Here is a 22465-nt window from a genome sequence, read left to right as displayed (position 1 = left end):
GTAAATAAGTTCCTCCGTGTGCACATTTGAGTGAATTTTTAAACATCCTTTGTAGTCTTTTTTAAAGAAATGTCAGCAGAGCATGCACCTTGCATGCGAAATGAGAGCAGACCTGATCTGAGCTATACATTAATGATCTGCAAATTTTAATTTTAAAAGCAAAGGCTGTTTCTGAGCAATGCAAAACAACCTCTAAAAATAAGCACAAAAAATTGTATCTTTAGCACCAAAATATCTTTAGAAGACAGTTAAATTTTGGATTAAAAAACAAACAAACCCCACAATTTCATCCAAGCTGATCCATCTTTTCAGCCCAAAGTACTTTCACATCATCTAAAGTTTGGGGATGGGGTGGGGAGAGGAAAAAGTATTTAATTAAAATGTTTGTTAAAGATGAATCACCAGGCAACACATTTTTGATTACCTTATTTCCCCAGAACGAGCAGAAACATCCATTCGATCGGCCCCTTCTGTGAACTGATCGTTCGTTCTAGTCACTGATTGCCCCTGTCAACAATCATATTGCTGGCATTGCTCCTTGCTCTAGACTGCTGCAACATTAATATTTTATGGAATAGTAATAAAGCAGAGCCAAACGCTGGCTTTTCTAGATGATTAGGAAAGTATTACATTAAATGGATCTGATGCTTAGAGGGAAGCTGATAAACACAGCTAATTCTCTCAGCAGCATTACACTGGGTGCGTATGTAATGAATTTATTGCACAACTGACTTTTTTATTTCTTCTATTTTTCCCTCCCTACCATGTAGGATTTTTTTTTCCTAAGTTCATCAGTTTTATTCATACATTAAGGCACTCGTGTGTTCTAAACTGGCTGCTTGCCCATTTTTTCTGACATTTTGGACTTGGAACATCTTAATCCAAAATCGTTATAGTAATTAATAGGAATAGGAGAATATAGAACAGGCTCTTTCCTGGAGGTTTCTCTTTGGGTTTCAAGTGCTAAATAAGGCTATACTAATTGAGGGCCAGATTGTTGCATGTTTGCAATGGGAAGGTGTGTGTGTGTGTGGAGAGGAGGCAAACCAGCTGCTCCACACTTGTGCAACCCATGCAAAAGCTAAGGGCAAGCCAAGTCCTTGTACTCAGTGTCCTCAAATCTACGATCAAACAAGAGACAGTCTCAGACTTCAGATCATTCAACTTTAAATGTTCATAACACTACTGAACCAATTTTCTCCAAATTTGGCTTATTTTGTAAATCTCCAGTGAGGCATAATCAAGGCAATACTACAGACTGAAAGTACTGCACTGTCATGTAGTATGTTCAAGTTTGTGTAAGAAATGCTAGCTCATGTGTGTTGTACATATTAACTGACAAATTTTTGTTCATTTATAATACTATAGGAGAGGCATAAGCACAGAGCCATCCCTTGGGTACAGCAAATCGGGGTGACCACTCCGGGCCCCGCACTTTCGGGGGTCTCGCAGGCCGGTGTGATTGGCTGGCGCAATCAGTCCCGGAAGTGACGTATTCATCACTTCCGCCCTGGGCCCAGCACCCCCTTGGGATGGCCCTGCATAAGCACAAGGGAACCTTCAATCTTTACTCTGAGTACTCCCGTGTTCTTGATTTTTCAACCTTAAATGTTGCACATGTAATAATCCTCCCTGCCCCTGTGATGCCCCTGTCCCCCAGAGTTAAATACAAATTTGTTGTTATGGAAAGGAAGAACCTTGTAAGCTAGTGCATGACCCTGGTGAACTTTCTCCAGCAGAGATGACCGAGTTACTAATGTTTATACAGAATGACATGGTTTTCTATATTCGACCTCTGCTAGTGTTCTCCTGTGGTTTTACAACCTAACATTAGTTATTCAAGCTCACTTTGCCTCTGTAGTTATAGGCAGAATAGAGTAGCACTAGACATCTCATGTCATCTTAAAAATTGTAACTTTAAAACCTCATCAAAGGATGATGAACAGATGTATGGTAGATTGCTCAGATAGGAGTTTCAGCATGTCTAAGGCCAGTGGAAAATTGTGTACACAAATTAAGACATCTTTTGGGGCCTCAACATTTTACAGTTTGAGGGAATCTAAGACATCATCAACATCTTTCTAGCCAAGGCTACTGAAAGGTGGAAAAGAAGAGGGGTACACCACATAGGAAATGTGGGTTCCTTTAAAGCCTCACAAATTATTAGGAAATGTGAGAAACCCTATTAAAATTTCCAAAAGGTGAGGCATCGGGAGTGCTCCCCTACTGCTCTGACATCACTGGCAAGGAAGGACTTCTTTTAGGATGTTAACACCCCTCTGTCATGGCAGCCATGGGGAAGGAAGCCTCCTTCCCCATGGCAGCCATGAGAAAGGGGTGTTAATGCTTAAAAGAAGTCCTTCCTTGCCAGTGGTGTCAGAGCAGTAGATGGATAGAACTGGGGAAAGGACAAGGAAAGGGGACTGGGGGAAAACAAAGCAAGTGTCATGTAGATATGGATAAAGGGCCCCCCAAGATTTGCTACTTTTCCCCAGGCAAAGAAATTTTCTCAGTGGCTGTTACAGAAATCAGCTTCCCTACACACATCAATGCATAATCAATCAACGTACAGTCAGTGAACAGTGAGATTAGTTCACAAATTCAGTGAAAACAGTCCTATGGAAAGTGTTAGACAAACTTTAGTCTTAGGAAAGCTATAATTAAGAATAAATGAAATCATTAAAATGCAAATATTAAGATAAAAGGTTAGATCAGTCATCCCCCCTTCTTTTGACTACTTTGATGTTTAGGCAGGAGCACTAATAGAGCAGCTGGGGATTTTCCTTGCGTTTACTTCAACAGAACTATGCTGATTTACAGCACTTGAGGATCTGGTCCCTTAGCATTATTGTGGACAATTCAATGAAAACTTCTGCTCATGGCAATCAAAAATGTAAACAAGATATTTTAAGAAAGGGAAAGAGTGAGTAGTGAAGACATCTTTATCTATTGATACCACAGTACTGCCAACTCTCAGGGTTTTATTGAGAATCTGGCAATATTTGGCATTTGGTTTTGAAAGAGAGAGATTGCATAAGAATCCCAGCTTTCATTTTAAAAAAAGTGAACTTCTAGCCTCATGATTGCAGAAAAGGCATGGAGGGAGTGCACCCTAAAGGTTAAAAAATAACACACAAAACAAAACAAACAACCCACAGTAGGCATATAAAAGAACCTAACATTTGAAAACAAAAAAACCCACCAATTGCATGATTTTGGGGGACTGACATTACTTTTGAATACTTCAAGTTTGCAGTTCTGACTGATGTCCATCCTGTTGTGTGACTAGCAGAACTGGGAAAAGAGGCTCAGGCTTCAGGAGTGACTTGGTTTGGTGTGGCTACAGTGATGCAGGATGCAAGCTGGCCTAGGTTGCTACTAGATAAGTGTGGGTCTCTCAGAACGCCTGAGTGGCTTCTATGCATGTTCAATAAAGATCTCTTTCCTACAGCTGTCTGCCTGCTGCATCGCTTATTACTAATAAAGCACACCCCTCTCCCGGCAGAATTTGAAGGGAAAGTCTGTGGTGATTTTTTTTTTCTGAATGTATTGTTTGAGGGATTTTTGGTTGGTTGGTTTTTTGGAGTGGGAGAGCAGGAGAAATGGTACTTGTTTCTAGACATATTTTACTTGTTTCTAATGGCCTTCTGTTGGGACTGCTTTCTTCCCACACAGTCCAGGAACTGACTGGCTGGATTTAGGCACTGAGATAATGGTAATTAGCAGTGTGCATTACTAGTTTTTGTGGTTCCTTGTATGCAACAAAGCTATTTTATGTGTATTTTTGTATTATTGTTTTTACTGCCAATAAAGCCATTGTGACAAAGTTCCTCCTCTGCCTTGGTGGATCGTGTGCTTATTGGCAGATTTTCTCGCCTCAGAGGTTCACGGCAGCCCACAGTTTGGCCACTTTCATGGCTCAAATCTGCCGTTCACTCAGTTAGCCTCATCACCGGCCAGCATGGGGAAAGGAAGAACAAGCCCCGCAGTCTCTGCTGATCCACCTAGTGGATTGGGGAACAGGCCAGAGACCTTCCCCACTGGTGGAACCCACAGTCCAGTTCAACTCCTCCGGTATCAAGTAGGGAGTTGGAGGGATGGGGGGAACCTGGGTCCGCCCTCTACTCCGGGTTCCAGCCCAGAGCCCTGTAGATTGCAGCTGTCTACAGTGGCTCCTGTAACAGCTGCGTGACAGCTACAACTGCCTGGGCTACTTACCCATAGCCTCCTCCCAACACCTTCTTTATTCTCACCACAGGACCTTCCTCCTGATGTCTGATAATGCTTGTACTTCTCAGTCTTCCAGTAGTACGCCTTCTCACTTTCAGCTTCTTGCATCTCTTGCTCCCAGCTCCTCACACGCACCACAAACTGAAGTGAGCTCCTTTTTAAACCCAGGTGCCCTGATTAGCCTGCCTTAATTGATTAGAGCAGCTTCTTGATGGGCTGCAGGTGGTCTAATCAGCTTGTCTGCCTTAATTGTTTCCAGAAAGTTCCTGATTGTTCTGGAAACTTCCCTGTTACCTTACCAGGGAAAAGGGACCTACTTAACCTGGGGCTAATATATCTGCCTTCTATCACTGTCCTGTAGCCATCTGGCCCGACCCTGTCACACCATTTATTAAAATTCAAAAATAAACAGGAAAGGGGAAGATGGTATGCCCTCCCTTTGAATACTATAGTCAGTCTTAGAATCACCCTATTTAAAAAAAGGATAACAGCAGAAAAGGAAAGGTCCAGAAAAGAGCATAGAGTCCCAGAAAGACTTGTGTGAGCAGAGATTAAAAAGATTAGGATTAGTTCGTTTAGAGAGGAAAAAACGAGAGGTGACAAAATAGAAAATATAAATTAATGAATGATTTTGAGAAGGCCAGCAGGATGCACTTACTTAATGCTCTGAAAGTGGACCCAGAGTCAACCAATGAAATCAAAAGGCAACAAATTAAAAAGTGATAAAAGGACTTATACAAAAATGCATAATTAATCTCTAGAACTCACTACCACAAGGTATAATTGAGTTTAAGAATTCAAGAGAGTTTTTGAATTTATATGAATAAGTGAGAACATCCACAGTTACACTAGGTAAGATAAAAATGTACATACTTATAGTTCAGAATATAAGATAGCCACTATCTGCTTGGAGTTAGGAAGAAAACTTCCCCAATAAGATTGTTATTGCATACTTGTTTATTATAGGGACTTCCTCTTAAGCATCTGATACTGATCACAGTAAGGAGTTTGGACTCCACACATTATTAGTCTGATATAGTATCACAACCCCTATGTTACTATGTTCCTAAAATTTTAAATAGCATTTGACGTGTCTTTTAAAGTTACTAATTTACATTTTCTATATTGGCTTCACCTTTGTGTCCTTACACTATACTAGCTATTGCAGGTCAATGCTTTGTCCTGCAAGAAAGAAGGGCAGATGGAGAAGAACAAAGCATCAGACCTTCCAGAGTCAGGTGAGTCCCCCAAGGAATGAGTCCAAGAGGGCCCTAAATGGCAAAATGCTTCTGGCTTGAAGTTCAGTTAAGTGGCAAAGATGGAGAGTACGAAAAGAATAAGATTGCTGTGGAGGTGGAAACAATAAGACAGTTATGGCCTTTCAGAAATACAAACAGAAAGTACGTAGGCACGAGGGGAGCCATGTAAAACATAATTTATGTTTATAAAGTGTCCTTCATCTTCTTCAGCACTACATAAACCTCCAGATGCAGCAAATCCTGGAATCTCTCTCTCTCTCTCACTCACACACACAGAGAGAGAGAAATACTGGGTAAAGGTGGACACATTTTTTGTTCTGTTACAAAAGATAAGTACAAATTTAAAAGATTTGGAAGCCAAGACGGATCAGCTAGCTGTGGAAGTCCAAGACAGAATCTGGCCCATTAATTCTGTTTTGTGCCACATGGCTTTACTGAGCAGTGGAATATTCTCCTTAGTAGAGGGAATCCTAGGTTGGTATCCAGCAGCCAGTCCAATCTCCTATAAATCCCTTCTTCTGATTCCTGGCATAAGGTTCATGACTAGAGAGGAGGAGACATGGCCAGGGCTCCTCTTCACCTGGCTGATCCCAGGCTACCTTCCGTGGACCACTGGCATCCAGTGTAAGTCAATATCTTGTATTGAAGACTGGACTGAGGACCAGGCCATTGCCCACTGGGACCAGAATCAGAAAATCATGAAAGTCACTACCTTTGTCCCCATCTCCTCCAGACTTGCACTGTCAGCAACTTGAAAGATCTGGAAGATCTGAACCACAAGTTTGAACTGAGTTCATTGAGAAGAAATGTGAACACCACACATGAAGTATAGGCCCAAGCTATGAGACAAATCAGGTACAATGATAAATTGTACCTGACTGTAAATTGTACCAATTAGGAAAAGAATGTTTACATAATCATAATGAGTTATTAGAGAAACAAGCCTTGAAGCATTCTCATTCTTCTAGCTATATGTCTATACTGTGCAAAACTTTATGGTGTCTGGGCACCATCGTTCCTGATGTAGAAGGGGATCCCTGATGTTTGAGCAAAAGCTAACAGAAAACTTGAATTCAGACTCCCACTCATCATAAGTTAATTCTGTCAGCTCTATCAGTTGTAAAAGAAAGAACAATAATTTTAAATCTGGCTGAAACGGGGGTGGGTGGAAAGGGGGAATTTAATGGCTGCCTACAGTTCTGTGATAAAAAGGCCAAAAAAGCTTTATCTTCCCCAATTTGGGGTCAGCAGCTCAGATCAAGAAGAGAGAATTCTAGTCCATTTAGAAAAAGCGTTCAAGGACTTGAATCACAGATGTAGTACTTCTGTACCCGGCTAAGCTTCACATAAGATATAATGCAAAATCGTTAGGGCCTGATTCTCCTCGCATCCCCACTTTACATACCATTGACTTACTTAGCGTTACTCCTGATATACTTCACTACTAGGAGAATTAAGATTTTTAGTCTTTTGGGCTTATGAAATCAACTGAAGTGTTGCTGGGTAAAACTGTAGTAAAGAAACAATGCAGAAGAAAGGCTGAACCCATAATTATGGATGTTTATTCATAAGCTATATTTAACTTGTTTAACTTTCGTTAATCAGGAGTTGGGGAAATTACAATTCTGTCGTAGGACACAAGGCAGTTAAATCTTAGTATTTTCTCCTCCCCCTCCCTTGCATATGTATTTGCATATACAATTTGATTTGGTCTGAACAATGTGTGTTACTGACACAGGAGGCAGAAATTAATAAATGAGAATGTTTTCAGAGAAGATTTTTAGCAGGAGACTGTCTTGGCATTGTGCCAGCTTTCCCGCATAAGTAGCAGACTAACTGCGGAAAGGTGTATATTCCACACAGTAACAGTGACAGAGCTAGCAAGTGGCTTGAGGCTTTTGATTTTTTTTTTTTTAAATGTGTAACACTAACATTTACAGACTTACAAAACTGATACTCCATTTTACCCAGCCCCACACCTCAAAATCTTACCCCAGTTTTTACTCTGAAAAGAGAGAAGAGATAGAGGGTGCATAAAGTGCATTAGGGGCCCTTCTATTGCTAATTGGTTTTACCCAGGAGGAGCTCAGATATTAGGGTGAGGGTTTTGTACTGCAGTCCATAAGAAAGATAATCTGGACAGGGTACTGGTATGTATGGATTTCTGGCATGTATCTAATCTATGGTGAACAGGGTAAACAGTTAATGAGGGTATTGGTGAAATACAGCTGGGTCTCCAGTCTGTGGCGGGATGATGGTTGGAAGAAGGATGTTTTTCTTGCATACATGTACAGATTAAGATGCATGATGTGGTCTCTTTCTTTTAGGGAAAAGCTGGCCTGGTAGAGGTTCAGTTCTTGAGCCTGTAACAGGTGGGTTGTTGGTAGTTTTCAGGGCAGTACAGAGTGTAAAGATTTGGTAGGGATACTGAGGAGCTGGGGTCTATACTGGAAAGTAAGCTAGGGATCAACGGGGGAAGATGGGGCTGCTATAGGCAAAGGATGGGCCGAAATAAGCTCTGTGTTAGTATCTCAGTACCTAACTTTCTGACTTTAAAGTTTGTTTTTTTTAAATTTTATATAGCTGTAACTGACTTAAAGCTTTTCTTTGGAAAATTTCTAGGTTGTTCCTTCCCCCCCACAAAAACAACTGCGCTCAAGAATACGCCCAGGGAAGGATCAGCTGGTTAGGCTCCAACTACTAATTTGTCAGGTTCAGACTATGTCAATTGTTATTGTCAATGGAAAGCTGTCCAGTAACTTATCATACTAGAGCTGTGGTTAGATTCTGGGAAATGGTAAAATAGATTTTTGACTAGCGTGAGGGGACTTAATCCGGATAGATTTGTTGGTTTTGACTGCAGTTACTTCCCCCAACTCTCCCTCATTCACACAACTTCCTCTTCCTGCTTTTTGGGGGTGGGCAAGTTTTCTTGTGGGGTACAGAATTTATAGAAGTAGTGTTACTGGACCTCCAAGAGATCTGAACTTGCAGTCATGTAACCTGTGCTGATCATCTTAGAATTCAGTCACCTTAGGAAGACACATAGGTAGGTTTGCACTGGGCCATTGGAAACCAGGCATTTACATCCCAGTGGAGCAGAGGGCCTCTTTTGTTTCTTACAGAGGACATACATATACAGCTTGTCTCTGCTCAATTCCCCAGATACAATCTATGCAGTATGACATCTCAGCACTCGATTACTTCTCCCTGCTGCTAAGTGTCAGTGATGAGGGCAGGCATCTGTGGGCCCACTCACCACTTCCACATGTCTTCTGCATTGGACTCATCTTATACCCCACTCAGCTATCCACGAGTCTCCCTGTACCATTACAATCTATTGGCCACAGTCACTGTTGTCTAGTGAGGAGCAAGAATCACTCCCCAGGCCTGAAGAAGGACTAAAGTGCACTATGGCTCTGATGACCCTCTTCCTTAAAAGACCCGTAGAGTCATGGAGAACACCTGAAACCTCTTATAGGAAAGCAGCTCCTTCCAGTGCCCTGCCTGAGCAACCAAGGCACTTAGCACTGAAAGCAGCTATCAAATCCTCTCTTCACTCCATCGCTAGCAAAGTGAGTGACATGAGTGAGTGACTATGAGGGCATGAGTGTGAGAGTGGCTGTTGGGTAGATCTCAGATGGTGAAATAGATATGGAGTAGAAATGGAGGAAGAGACTGGAGAAATAGAAAAAGAAGTAGTCAGAATAAAGTGGAGAAGTTAGGAGAAATTGTTGCAATGAGCAGATGCCAGGAGAGGGACTGAGCAGAAGGGAAAGATTAAAAAAAAAAAGAGAGAGAGAGAGATAGGAGATAAAGAAAAATGCAGGAGAGGATGTGGCAGATGAAAACAGGGAACAAACAGACCCTGAAAGTTAGAATGGAAGAAAGAGAAAGTCAGAAGAACAAAAGCAAGACATAGTAAACTGTATTTGAAAATATTTCATAGGAAAATGAATGTCCTGTCCTCCCCAAAATTACATTTAAATTGATGTGATGTTGGATTATATGAAATTCATTCTGCCCTTCCCCCCTTTCTGTGGAGGTTTTGGACCAAAATATCTACACCATCAGATGAGAGGGGAATTTAAATAAAGGGCTATATCATTTGGGGGAGCACAGCAGACTTGATAAGCACGATCAGTATAGCAGGTAAAGTTTGTAGCTTTGGTGAGCCCGGTATTTTCCCCCACCTCCTGTGGTGTTCACAACAGTTGCTGGGAGAATTTGTAACTTCTGCAAAGTCTCCAACGCTGTTTTCATCAGGAGAGCAGTGGAAATTATCAACTCCACCTGCCTAGCAGGTAATATTATAATCTCCATTGAGGACTTGACGGAGACCCATCATAGGGAAAACTGATGTTGAGTAGTTATGAAGTTTAGAAACCAAAGTTTGTGATGAAATAGGTTTCAGAGTAACAGTCGTGTTAGTCTGTATTCGCAAAAAGAAAAGGAGTACTTGTGGCACCTTAGAGACTAACCAATTTATTTGCGCATAGTCTCTAAGGTGCCACAAGTACTTTTTTTTTTTTTGTGATGAAATAGGCATTTCTTTTTACTTGGATCACAATAATGTGTTTAATATGTGAGCAGGGTGAAATTCTGATTCTTCTTTGTTTCTAGGTGCTTGGAATTTGTAAATGAAGTACACTGTCATCACTTACCAAAATTAACTGGGCTTTTACATGAAGCTGTGTGTTTTTAGACAGAGAGCCAGATTTTCAAGCACTTGGCTTCCACAATGGGTAGTGGGGGAAGAAACAACCAACAAAAAATCCTCAGCCACCAACATGCTCTTTTGAAAACCTGCCCCCATGTTTACTATTCTACTCCATTTCCCCCTCCAAATGGACATTGCTCTACAGATATTATGTTACACATACATTAAGTTTCAGTATGTAGACAAAGATTTTTCCCCAATGAAAGTAAATTTGGGGGAAAACCTCAGAATAAAAGCAAAAATCTCCTGGCTAGTCCAATTAACTTCATATTTTTGGCAAAAAGGCCTCTGGCCTGAACCTAAAGGGGAGATATTTCAGGTCAAAAGGTACTTTTGTGGGAAAATTAAAAAGGGGTCTAAACTGGACTCCAAATGGAAATGTTCTCTAACTTTAATTATGCAGTCACTGAGAAATAAGTGTTAGCATGTTCCATCCATAAAGCTCCAAGGTGGGAAAATAGCATTCTCCCTATTTTATAGTTGGGGAAACTAAGGCAGAGAGAGAGAGAGAGTAATGTGACTTTCCCCAAGGACACATGAGTCACAGGCAGAGCAAAGAATACCTCTGTGCAATACCTATTGGTAGATGCTGCCTTCAGCAACAGTCTAACATTAGACAATGAACATCTCTCGTTAGCACAAATTGTGGAACTTTGCACTTCTGAAAAAGACTTCAGAGACTTAACTTTTCAGTGCTGCTTTTATTTCTGCACAGTAAATCTTAGCTATCAATCTGAGCTAGTAGTGAAAGGCTCCTTATCCCATTAATAATCTCCTTGGCTATCTAGTATCAGGAATTTTTTTTAAAAAAAGTGTTATTGTGTGAATAACCTGTAAAATCTCTTATGCTCTAGTAATTAAGCCATTTCCTTCTGTACAGATGTTAATTAAGCTGATGAGTTGATGGCTTGACAGGCTGAAAGTTGTAGTAGTGCATACTATATTTGACCCAGTGACTCACTGCAAAGTGTTACTGCTGGTGTTTAAGAGATTGGAAGTGACCTGGGAAACACCTATCTGATACATTTTCCCCCCTTGTATATTGATCAGAATTAAAATTAGCAAAAGCCTCAGGGTCATGCCATTGGTGACTGAGCTGAACACATGGTGAACACAGAGATACCAGTACTATAATTGGCTGAGAGGTAGCCTATCCAGGAACAGTCTTCTCAGCAAGGACAACCACTCTGAGATATTTCAGAGTGGTAGCTGTGTAAGTCTGAATCAGCAAAAAGAATGAGGAGTACTTGTGGCACCTTAGAGACTAACACTTCATCGATATATATGCACACAGAGTACATGAAAAAATGGGTGTTGCTAAAGCCCGCTTCATCGAATGCATGCAGTGGAAAATACAGTAGGAAGATATACACACACACACACAAAGTACATGAAAAAATGGGTGTTGCCATACACACTATAACGAGAGTGATCAATATCAATAATAGCTCACCTTAATTGATCACTCTCGTTATAGTGTGTATGGCAACACCCATTTTTTCATGTACTCTGTGTGTGTGTGTGTGTGAGAGAGTGTGTATACATCTTCCTACTGTATTTTCCACTGCATGCATTCGATGAAGTGGGCTTTAGCCCATGAAAGCTTATGCTCAAATACATTTGTTAGTCTCTAAGGTGCCACGAGTACTCCTCAATCTTTTCACTTTGAGATGGTGATTGCACTGTAATATACACTGCTTGCTTTAAGGTATATTACAGTCCTCAGAGCCTCAGTGTAACAAATGTCTGCTGAACTAACGAGGGAATTAAGGCATTGGCCATATCCTAAGGGAATGAATTTCTTCTTCTAATATGAAGCATATTTTGTAAATTGTAGGATGTAAATTTACATAATCTTACATACATTTGCATAAATCGAGGCACAAGCCATTAGAAGTAGGTGCCTTCCCACTTTATGTTGATACTAAAACAAAATTCACTCGTGTTAAATAAAATAATACTATTTGCAATGGTGTTCCTATTTTACATTGGCAAATCCTTAGAAGGGGAGGGACAAGTCTTTTCATGGTAACAAATACAAGGAGGTGGGAAAATATAGTGTTTCTCCTGACACTTTTCCAACAGTAGTATAGAGGTTATTATGATTTCAGTGAGGCTCTGCATGGGCACAGGGGTTTGCCTGTGCATACCTACTTGCAGAAGCAGCTTTAATGATCACTTAACTTCAGAAATGTCAATGTCATGCCTATAAAACAAAACAAACAAACAAACCCCACCACACACACACAGAGCTACATAGTGATGTTGTTTAGAAGAAGCATAACAGCAGATAAAGTATCATGGAATAAACAGAGTCCAAATAATATTTTTTTTTCCCTGCTGAAGACTTTGTCCTCTCACCTCAGGAGGGAAAAAAATTTTTTTTTTTTTAAATGGAAGAAAAAGGTTATTTGTTAACGTAAGTGAAAATATACTCTATCCTCACTCATACCCTTTTTCTCTACGCCTGCCTTAGACTGAGGTCCTTGGGGTAGAGATTGTGACTTCCTTTGCATGGTGCCCAGGGAAACAGAAGATGAAATAAGAAGCGACTCTAGGTACAGTCCAAAGCCCATTAAAATCAAAGTGATACCTTCACACTTTGGCTTTGGATCAGGCCCTCTCTGCCTTCAGATGAAAATTTCTTGGTTTCAGCTCACAGCACCCATCACTAGGGAAAGCAACAGATTACTGGAAAACCCAGCCAGGCATGCAGAAAGATCCAAAAAGCCATAATCTACTTGGCAGAACTATAGACTTTGTAAATCTATGGCTGGTTTGTTTTCAGAAAGCATTTCAGGCTTTTCACATTATACCCTGAATCTCAGCTGCTGGCACTGATGAGGACTGAAGGATCATATTCAGTATAGGGTGGGGGTCCCTCTCTCTGCTGAGATCAGTAGTAAAGGAATTTCAGGGAATAACCTTGGAATTTGTCTCTTGAAACCATGGCAACTAGTATTTCTTCCTGTAAAATAATTTCTTGTCTCACAGTCAGCCATTACATGACCCCTTCACACTCTCAAGTTGATTCTCTTTAACAAAAAACAAAACCTGCTACAGAAGGTAAATCCTCCATTGGTTATTCTTAATGCTAAAGCCTGAATCAATCAATTGAACAACATTACTTGCTAACAGCTGAATAATAAGCTACAGACCAGCCCTTGGACTATGGTCCCTCTTTTTTTTCCCCTGGATTACCATGATTAAAGTCTGAAATAAATGTAGACATTCTTGGTGAATGACTGTTTGTCTTTTTAATTAGAATCTGACTGTAGATGGGAAACAGCATTCAAAGGTTACACTGGATGCTTTGTTGTCTAGTTTGAGAATCATGAACACTGTTATTTCCCTTTTTTGAAGGCATACAAAGGGGCCAAAGGTTATTTGCATGTTATCTGTTCTTCAGTTAGTCAACTAGCGTAATTCCCAATAGCTTCCCAAAGTAAGGGCCATATTGTGCCCTCAACCTATGTGAATAATTCCCATCAGCATCAACATTCCACTTGTGCAAGGAAAGAAGGGCCTTGTATGGCCCTAAAAGTTGAAAACTGAGTCTGTAGCAAAGAATTGATAAAGACTGGTACAGTCTGAGCAAGGGACCTGACACACAGCACAGAAGGCCAATCTCCTTTCTTGTTCCTGTGTACGGTGCCTTTAAATGTAATGGAGTCTCCATGCCTGCTGCAGGGCAGTCTTTGAGGCGTCTGCCATTTTGTGTTTCGTGTCACATGCAGAAAGTTACAAAGGAAATCACTGTGCTCTCATATGAAGGTTTTATGTTTTTTTTTCCTTAATCGGAGATAAAAAAATTGTCTAGAGTGAAAATTACATATTTTGCACTGTTAGGTAAAGACCCTTTCCCCAAAGCCACAGTTTCAGACACTCCACATGCACCCAATCACAGTTTCAAAGATGCCACCCTGGCCCCTTTTGAGACTCACCTAAAATGTGTCTCCTAACCAGAGCACCCGGTCTTTAATCCCACTCCTCCATGCTGGATGACCCTGCCCCTCGCCTCATCTCCCCACCCAGTTCACTCTCTGGGTGGTCTGCCCAGTTAACACATCCCAGTGGATGTTAGCTGAGTGGCCACTGTCATCATCTTTGAATCTTCCATCTCCTCCTCCCCACGTATGAAGGTTTAATAAATTCTGCTGTGCTTCTTTCTCCACAACATTTTGAAAATCCAACCCTTTCCCCAACTGCTAAGATGCTTGTCCATGGTTATCTATCAGTTTGGTTACTGCAGCATCCTCCTCTTTGGCCTTCCGAATATTACCCTTCTCACTTCCCTGCAATCCAGCCAAAGCTCAAATGCTAAAACTATCTTCCTCACCCAGCCACCAGATGACACCACTTTTCCTTCACTTGCTCCCTTTGCCAACCATTGCTTCTTTCAAAATGGTAGGGCCTTGAAAGTAATCTAATTTCTTATTGTGTCCTCCTTTGCCCCTCAAGGCAGCTTGCCAGCACTATCACCCTTTTCGTTTCCTTTTTCCCCTCTGCTGTCTTCTTTTATGCTGCCTTCCAAGCATAGACTGACATGCCATTTCCAGCATACCAGAACCCCACCTGTTGTCATCCAAATCCCTTACGAAGAATCTCTCTAGCTACAAAGCCCATAAACACTAAACCAGGTCAGTCAAATGTCTTTTTGTCCCCAATGTTACCTAGTTGAAGAATGGGGGCGGGGGGTGGTATACTAGCTTAACAACTTTTTCTGGGTCTCCCCAGTACATCTGGCCTTATCTGTGTCTATCTTTTAGATTGTAAGCTCCTTGGGACGGGAGTTTTATATTTTTTCCCCTCATGCCGCACTAAGCACATCTCTGGCACGTATATAATAGTCTGTTAATTCTGTTCCAAGGGCTATCATAGGAGCTAGGCAGACTGTTGAGACAGTGTTACTCAGAATTTGACATTCCTGCATGTTACCCCAGAAGTTTACTGTACAGCAGTCAGCAATTTTGTGTGGTTTTCAGCTGGCTGAGGCTGAACAAACATTGCATAGCTAGGAAAAAATATTAGGCCCTGAGAGGCAAGGCCAAATAACAAAACTGCAAACATGCAGTTATGTTATCAGAATGGGAGGACAGAATAAGAAGTGACTGTACTGTGAGAATAGAAGGAATGTTTGGATGGCTGACCTTGGTCTTGAGCGCTTCTGATATGTAAGATATTGTTATGACTACTCATTATCTCTTATTAAAAGATTTCTAGTTTTGCTGAAAGTAGAAGAATTGGTGACCTATTAGAGGTTACTATGGTGACCCACTAGGAGTCACTATAGGTCATGTGCTTTGTTTGAAGTTAACTATAAAAGATTAGGTGAAAGAATTTGCTTTGGACCAGTCCAAGGAAGTTTTCTTTGGGCAAGGATCTGACAGCTGAGTTCCCCAGCGGCTAGATGGAAGGTGCCCCCCCCAAAGACCAGCTGCTGAGCCCTTGGAACCATTTCAGACTTATTGGGTAGCTATACATTTTTAAGTGCTTTAGCCCAACTGTGACAACATGCGTGCACCTAAAATCTAATAAAAAAGTAGTTTTAGATGAAAGCATTCTTGCTTGTATCTATTATTTATCAGACAAATAAACTGTGCCCCCACTGATTTATTCTTGGCAATGCCTGGAGAGAAACAGTAACTTTACCACCGCATTGGGTTCTGAAAACCCTGGGTAACAACAGATGGGAGGTAAAAGTAGTGTCAGGAGCAACCTGACACCTTCTTCACTTCCTGACAGTAGTGGCAGCACTAGGAAACTTGCTAGGTAGCAGCAGCACAAAGCAACAGCATGAGTAGAATTTAGGTGACAAGAACTTACCATAGTAAATTCTGAATGTGTAGAGTCTTAATCCCAGTGTAGTGGCAAGTTCTAATACATTTTTTTATTACAGTGGTCATGGTTAATATTTTCCAGTTTCACCTTATATTGCGGTACTTCAGCATTTGCAGTATTCCCTATATTTTATATCTTGTCTATTTCAAACATTTCTTAAACTGTCTAGAGCCAAGGATAGGGGCTTAAATTATAAAATGAAAAATAAAAATAGTATAGGAAATAACTCAGGAATTCTGCAATTAATGAGGTAACATTATTTAGTTATCTAAGACAATTGTCAAGTTTTTATGCTCAGCCTCTGTACATCTGCTTAGAGGAGGGGAAGAATATCATACTTTATTATGCACATCCCCTACCCCCACCCCCCGGTTTATATTAAATATAGAAATACTAGTTATTTAAACACCTTCACTTGTGATCTCAAAGAGCTTTACAAAGTTTAATAAATTATGACTCTCAACTACCCCGCTTGCTAGATGAAATTTACCTAGTCTGTGAGGTGCGGTAAGGATGATGTTTTGAGATCACAAAGTGCAGCCACCTAATGGGTGTAACATAACAGCTATTTAACAATGCAAAGCAAAACTACATGACAGTTTAGGACAATAATTGAAGGAGAATGTTGTACCTAACTAAAACCAAAGGAGAATTTTGAAAGGTAAAATATAATTACCAGAGAAGAGAACTTGCCACTACACTGGGGTTAACACCCCTACACATTCAGAACTTACCATGGACCCCTAATAATTTTAAAACGGCCAGAACCTACCTAAAAGATAGCACCTCCAACCCCACAATGCCCTCTACCCCAGTACTGATTCAGAGGAAATTTGTCACCTATAGAATCACCAGCATTACATTCTGCAGCAAATGGGTGTTCACTGGAGGTCTTAAAATACTGTTTAAAGATTTGCTATACTCACTCTGGGACCAACTAGCAGCAAAAAAAAAAACCTCTCTCGTCGATGAAGCCAGTGACAGATTAAATACCTGTTGTTTTATATACCATCCGTGCTACAAATAAATGTTACTCTGCATAATACTGCATACACTACGCTATTCTTGTTTTAGACCTTAAAAATCACACACAATTGAAGACTAGTTTTTAAACTTGAATTTCAACATTATTTTTGAGGCTGCTATTGCAACACCTGGTACAGGTAGAAACCAGTGCTTTCACGTAAGTAGAGACCTGCACGGATGCAAAATTTGGATCTGCATCCATCCGTAATCCACAAACATGGTCGGTGAATGTCTGCAGATTAGCAGGGCTCTACATATAAGATTCATAGTATCTCAACCAGTAACAGCTGTGTTTAGTAGACAACATTGGTCTACTAAAATGTCAGAATTGCAGTAGAATAAACCAAGATGCTAAGCAGAAAGAACTAGTTTTTAAATCATAGTTATTCTCTAAATTATTAAAATTTCTTCAATTTGGTTTTTACATCTCAATAGTCCCACCAAAAAAAAAAAAAAAAACCCCACAAACCCCACAACCAATGTCTCAATCAATGAAGACAATATCAGAGAAACAAAATCTCCCCTTACTTTCTTTGGGCCATTACAGGTAAGCAGTTCCCTTGTCAGGGCTCAACGCTAAGAATTCAATACGTTGCAGGATTGGGGCCTTTATAAGCCCAGTCCCATAGCGATTCTGTACTAGTGGATCCCTGCACCTATGCAGAGCCCCATCAACTTCAACTGGGCTCTGCGAGAGTGCAGGGATTCATTTGCCTGGGGCAATTTGCAGGATTAGGGCCTAAAATAACATCAGAATGGGATTTAAGCAGCCTTTCAGATTGTTGTGGTGCCCTCTCCCAACAAAAAGACCCAAATATTTGTTGTTTAACTTTTTTAACTGCTCAGTATTTCCACATTGTGTAAATACAAATACTGGAAGTGATTCTGTCATCTGCTCTTGATGTTTTGAAAAACCTGTGGTGGGAGCAGCACTGAGTACACTTAAAAAACCTGTGATCAGAAAGAACAAAAAAGATTCAATTATGCTTTCCAGGGCAATGGATGTTTGGTATCTTTTAACTATGGATTAGCAAGTTGAGGACAAGACAGAAAAATAAGTCATACACTCAAATACTAGGAGAAAAACAGGTTTCAGAGTAGCAGCCGGGTTAGTCTGTATTTGCAAAAAGAAAAAGAAGTACTTGTGGCACCTTAAAGACTAACAAATTTATTTGAGCATAAATTTGAGCATAAAACAGAAATTGCTACCTACCCCTCGAATGCCTCTGCTACTTCTACCCTGAGAGGCTGTTATTAATCCCAGGTCAGTACCTGTAAATTCCCTGCCCCTACTCTGCAGCAGGGCTGAAGCAAGGGGAGTAGACAATCCAAATGTTCTAATTCAGCCCCCTCTGCTTGCAGGGCGGATGTTATGGAACAATTTTTGTGAGATGTCCAACTGTCTTGCTGCTACCCTGATGCAGGGCTGACATTAATCTCACAGACCTGTGCTCTATCATGGAAGGCAGCGGCAAAATTCCTTACAATCCACAGGAGCCTGGAAGGGACTTTAACATGCTTATTCACTTAAATTGAAGTCACACACTGAACTTTCTGCTTTGGCAATCTGAAATCACATTTTTTCCCCCTTCAGCTCTGGACCCTGTTTCCAGCTAACTGTACCTTTAACCAAACCCCGAGATGAACAGGTATCTTTTCAACTAAACTGCCAATTGTATTTTACGTTAGTGTGAGCACGACTCAGGCGCGACCTAAATTTGATGCATTTTGGTGCCCGCTTTGGGACTTACAACTACAAAACCATATGAGATGCTAGGAGGTATAGTCTCTCTTGGGAGGAAGACAAGCTACGTAGGAAGCATGAAGACCCAGAAACGGCTGTAGGAGACTGGATGTGAAAGCAGCAGGCACAGCTGCTCAGCACACCCGAGAGAGACTTTTATTTGTACTTTTAAATATTGTTTTAGGTTAACAGTTTGCTGCCAAAGTTGACAACTTCTTTAAATGAGCAATTTGCTTATATCATGATAATAAGGGGTTAGGCCCCAGCACTGTTGTTCCCCAAGGTACCATAGCAAATTAGGTGGGCTGCATTTGCAAAGCCGTACATCAAGCATTGAGTTATCCTGTGGACTTTCCCTTTTCATATAGAGTTATTGAGTCTTTGAACATCTCCTATTAATTAACTGAATACTCATGCCTGAAAGGGGGCCTCAGAGAGCTTTAACTGCAATTTGAGAGCTTGTTTGCCAAGAGGGTTTTGCCAATCTAGCATCACTTTAACAATTCCAGACAATCAAAGTCTAATGGAACTGACAGAAAAGAGCAGGGCTAGAAAAGAAACCCTGGGAGTAATATACAGTAACTGGCCCCATTTCACTCCACTGCCCAGGGGTGGCAGGTTCGTATAATTTTTGGTGGTGCCCAGAATGGGTCTAGTTCCCCCCCTCCTCCCAGCCCTGTAAGCCAATATATATTTTATTAAATAATGTAAAAATGGACTGGAAATAAAGTTTCCCTTTATTGCACAATATCACTATTGTAAGAAAAAAATATTTAACTGAGAATATCAAAGTTATTAATACTCTTTTGAACACGGAATCAACTATGCACTCTTTGATCAACAACCCTCAAAAGCAAATACTTTCTAAAATTAAAACAAATATAGGGTTAGGGTTGTTGATTGTTAGCAGTCCTACAAATCAAGAATTTGTTGCTGGGATAAAATGAAGCTACAACGCACCGGCATCACTAGATTTCAAGGGTCAATTAAAAGTGTAAAGTCAGAAGCAGCACTCGCCTGCTTCAATATATTATATTTTATTGTACCTGTTGTGACGAAGTGGGAATACTGTGTGGGTGCCTAAGTTTCCCCTATGCATTTCTTAAGGATCTAGGTGGTGGGATAAGGGTTTCTGATTGTTGTAGAGCCCTAGAGAGCCAGTGTGATGCTGTCTGCCACACCATGCACCTCCTGCAGTGAGTCTGCCTGGGCGGGGCTCCTGGGGAAGCCAGAGGGCCCTGCACCCCAACTCCACTGTCAGACGTGACTCTCAGCCAGCCAGTAAAACAGAAGGAACACAGTATACAACAGAGCTTGTTGTAGGTACAGAAAACAGGACCCCTCAGTCAGTTCCAACTTGGGGGTGGGGAGCCCAGACCCAAGTTCTGGGCCTCTCCCAGTTTCCCCAGCCAGCTCCAAACTGACACTACCTCCGGCCCCTCCTCTGACCTTTGTGTCTTTTCTGGACAAGGCGGCCACCTGATCTCTTTGTTCTCCAACACTTTCAGTTGGCACTTTGCAGGGGAGGGGCCCAGGCCATCAGTTGCCAGGAGACAGTGTGTCGGCCATTCTCTCTGTAGACAGCATCACACTGGCTCTCTAGGGCTCTACAACTATCAGAAACCCTCATCCACGAAGATCCTTACGTGCATAGAGGAAACTGAGGCACCCACACAGTATTCAGAGAAAACGTTAAGAACATTCCCACTTCATAACACCTGTATACAACCAATTATATACTTTAAAGGGTGTAAAATAATCAAGTATTGTGCTAAACATGATCATACCCTAAACTGACTGCCAAATTTAAGTTGCGTGTTTTTCCCCTCAGGTGAGGGCTCTGGGGTGGGGCTGGGGATGAGGGGTTCACACTCAGGAGGGGGCTCAGGACTGGGACTCAGGGTTGGGGTGCTGGGGGCACAGGCTCTGGGGTGGGGCAAGGCTGGGGGCGAAGAGTTTGGGGTGGAGACAGTCTGTCCCAGGGTTAGGGTCAGAGATGACTCTTCCCCCGCCCCTCCCTGCTGGCAGCAGCGTGCTCCGGGTGAGACCCCTCCTCTTCCCCCCCCCCCCCGCCGCACACTCACTCTGCACATGCTCCTAGGGCCCCACTCAGGTCCAGGAAGCCCCCTCGCCTCCCCTATGGTGGGTACTGGTGGGGGGGGGGGGGTGGACTGCCATCATGTGTGGCCTCCCATGCTGCTGCCCCTGACCATAGCTTCACTGAGGGTGGGGGATGGGGCTGCCCCTCGCCCAGTGTGGGGCAGGAGTGGTGGCTGCGGGGTGGGGGGAGGGCAGGGTGTCACAAAATTTACCCAAGCCCCAGCGGCTCAGGAATTCCCCCCCCCGGGGTGGGTGGGTGGTGGAGGGGGGGGGGGGACTGCCATCACACGTGGCTTCCTTCCTCCGCTGCTTCAGCCTGCTGCCCTTCATGGTAGCCTCACTGGGGGTGGGGCTGCCCCTTGCCCAGTGTGGGGCAGGAGTGGTGGCGGGGGGGGACGGGGACGGGACGGGCAGATCACAGAATCAAATACTCACCGAAGCCCAGCAGCTGCGCAGGTGAGTGAGGTCCCCTCAGAGTCTCCTCCTGGCGGGGGGAGGGCAGAGGGCTGCCAAGCACGTGGGTGCCCCCGCCCCCTCCCCCGGTGCCGCAGTCAGCCGCCTGCCTCGAACTGCGGCCGGCGTCTCTTGTTACCATAGGCAACAGCAGCCGGCAGCTGCGCGCGCAGGCAGGCAGGCAGGCAAGCTTGCCTTCCGCGGCAGGGGCGCTCCGGGGCGGCAGGTGGGGGCCGGGGCCCGCTCCACGCAGGGCCGGGGGAGAGACCCAGCTCCAAATACTGGTGGAGCAGGGCCCCCGATTCTGAATAATCCTGGTGCCAGGGCTCCACGAGCCCGCGTAACTCGCCGCCTATGCCACTGCCAGAACCCAGGCTGCAGCCCCCCGCGCGGTGCTGCAATCCAGCCCAGAGGCAGCGAGTAGGGATCACAGCAGCTGGCTCCAAGCACTTGCACGATGCATTGGAAAGCCTCTGCTAACAGGACCCCACTGGAGCCCTAGGTGTAGTTTAAAGCTTCTTCCCTTGCAATGGAATCCTTGAGAGACAGCAGAGAGTCTAGGGATGCAAACTGAATGCACCTAAGCGTGTGTGGGAGGCGATAGGGAGGCGGATCAAGAGTTGGATATGGTAAACTGGATCCGATGAAGTGAGCTGTAGCTCAGGAAAGCTTATGCTCAAATAAATTGGTTAGTCTCTAAGGTGCCACAAGTACTCCTTTTCTTTTTGCAATGTTAATAGAACATGCTAGATTAGCACAGAGGAAAAGCTGAAATGTTTATTTTCAAAGCATAAGACGCGGATCCTGTGTTAGCCAATGACTGTATTTACAGCTACAGTAACTTAAATAGAATCCGTTTTCTGACAGATGCTAGTGCAGCTGGGGGAGATAGCCCTATTGTCTCATGCATGCCATGCTCTATCAGTTTAACCAGCTCAGTAAAATCCTAGTATCAGCCAGTAAAAATAGATAGTTTCATAGATGTGGTATCATCAGAAGGTTATGCATGAAATGGTGTTTTAATCAACAGGAGTGTGATATGCAAATGGATGTATATTATATTCTGATTGTTAAGAGTAGCTACTATTTCTC

The 22465-nt window shown here is 42.5% G+C and overlaps 1 protein-coding gene across 3 annotated transcripts in view; it reads right to left on the bottom strand.

The window, feature by feature from the left end:
* Window positions 1-21735, bottom strand: part of LOC144930565 (uncharacterized) — a 105121-nt gene extending 83386 nt beyond the window's left edge. The window contains exon 1 of one of the 3 annotated variants that reach the window (XR_013635844.1): window positions 21356-21731. Coding sequence is in view for 1 of the 3 variants with exons in the window: in XM_078852889.1 (XP_078709015.1) it covers window positions 21356-21515 (160 nt within the window). In the remaining 2 variants the exon portion in view is untranslated. Of the gene's footprint in view, window positions 1-21355 lie in introns of all 3 variants that reach the window. The other 2 variants (XR_013635845.1, XM_078852889.1) reach the window with 2 other exon arrangements.
* Between the last annotated feature and the right edge of the window lie 730 nt (window positions 21736-22465).

Source organism: Lepidochelys kempii, chromosome 5, assembly GCF_965140285.1.
Source record: "Lepidochelys kempii isolate rLepKem1 chromosome 5, rLepKem1.hap1, whole genome shotgun sequence".
Lineage (NCBI taxonomy): Eukaryota > Metazoa > Chordata > Testudines > Cheloniidae > Lepidochelys > Lepidochelys kempii.
This window is presented reverse-complemented; position numbering and strand designations above follow the sequence as displayed.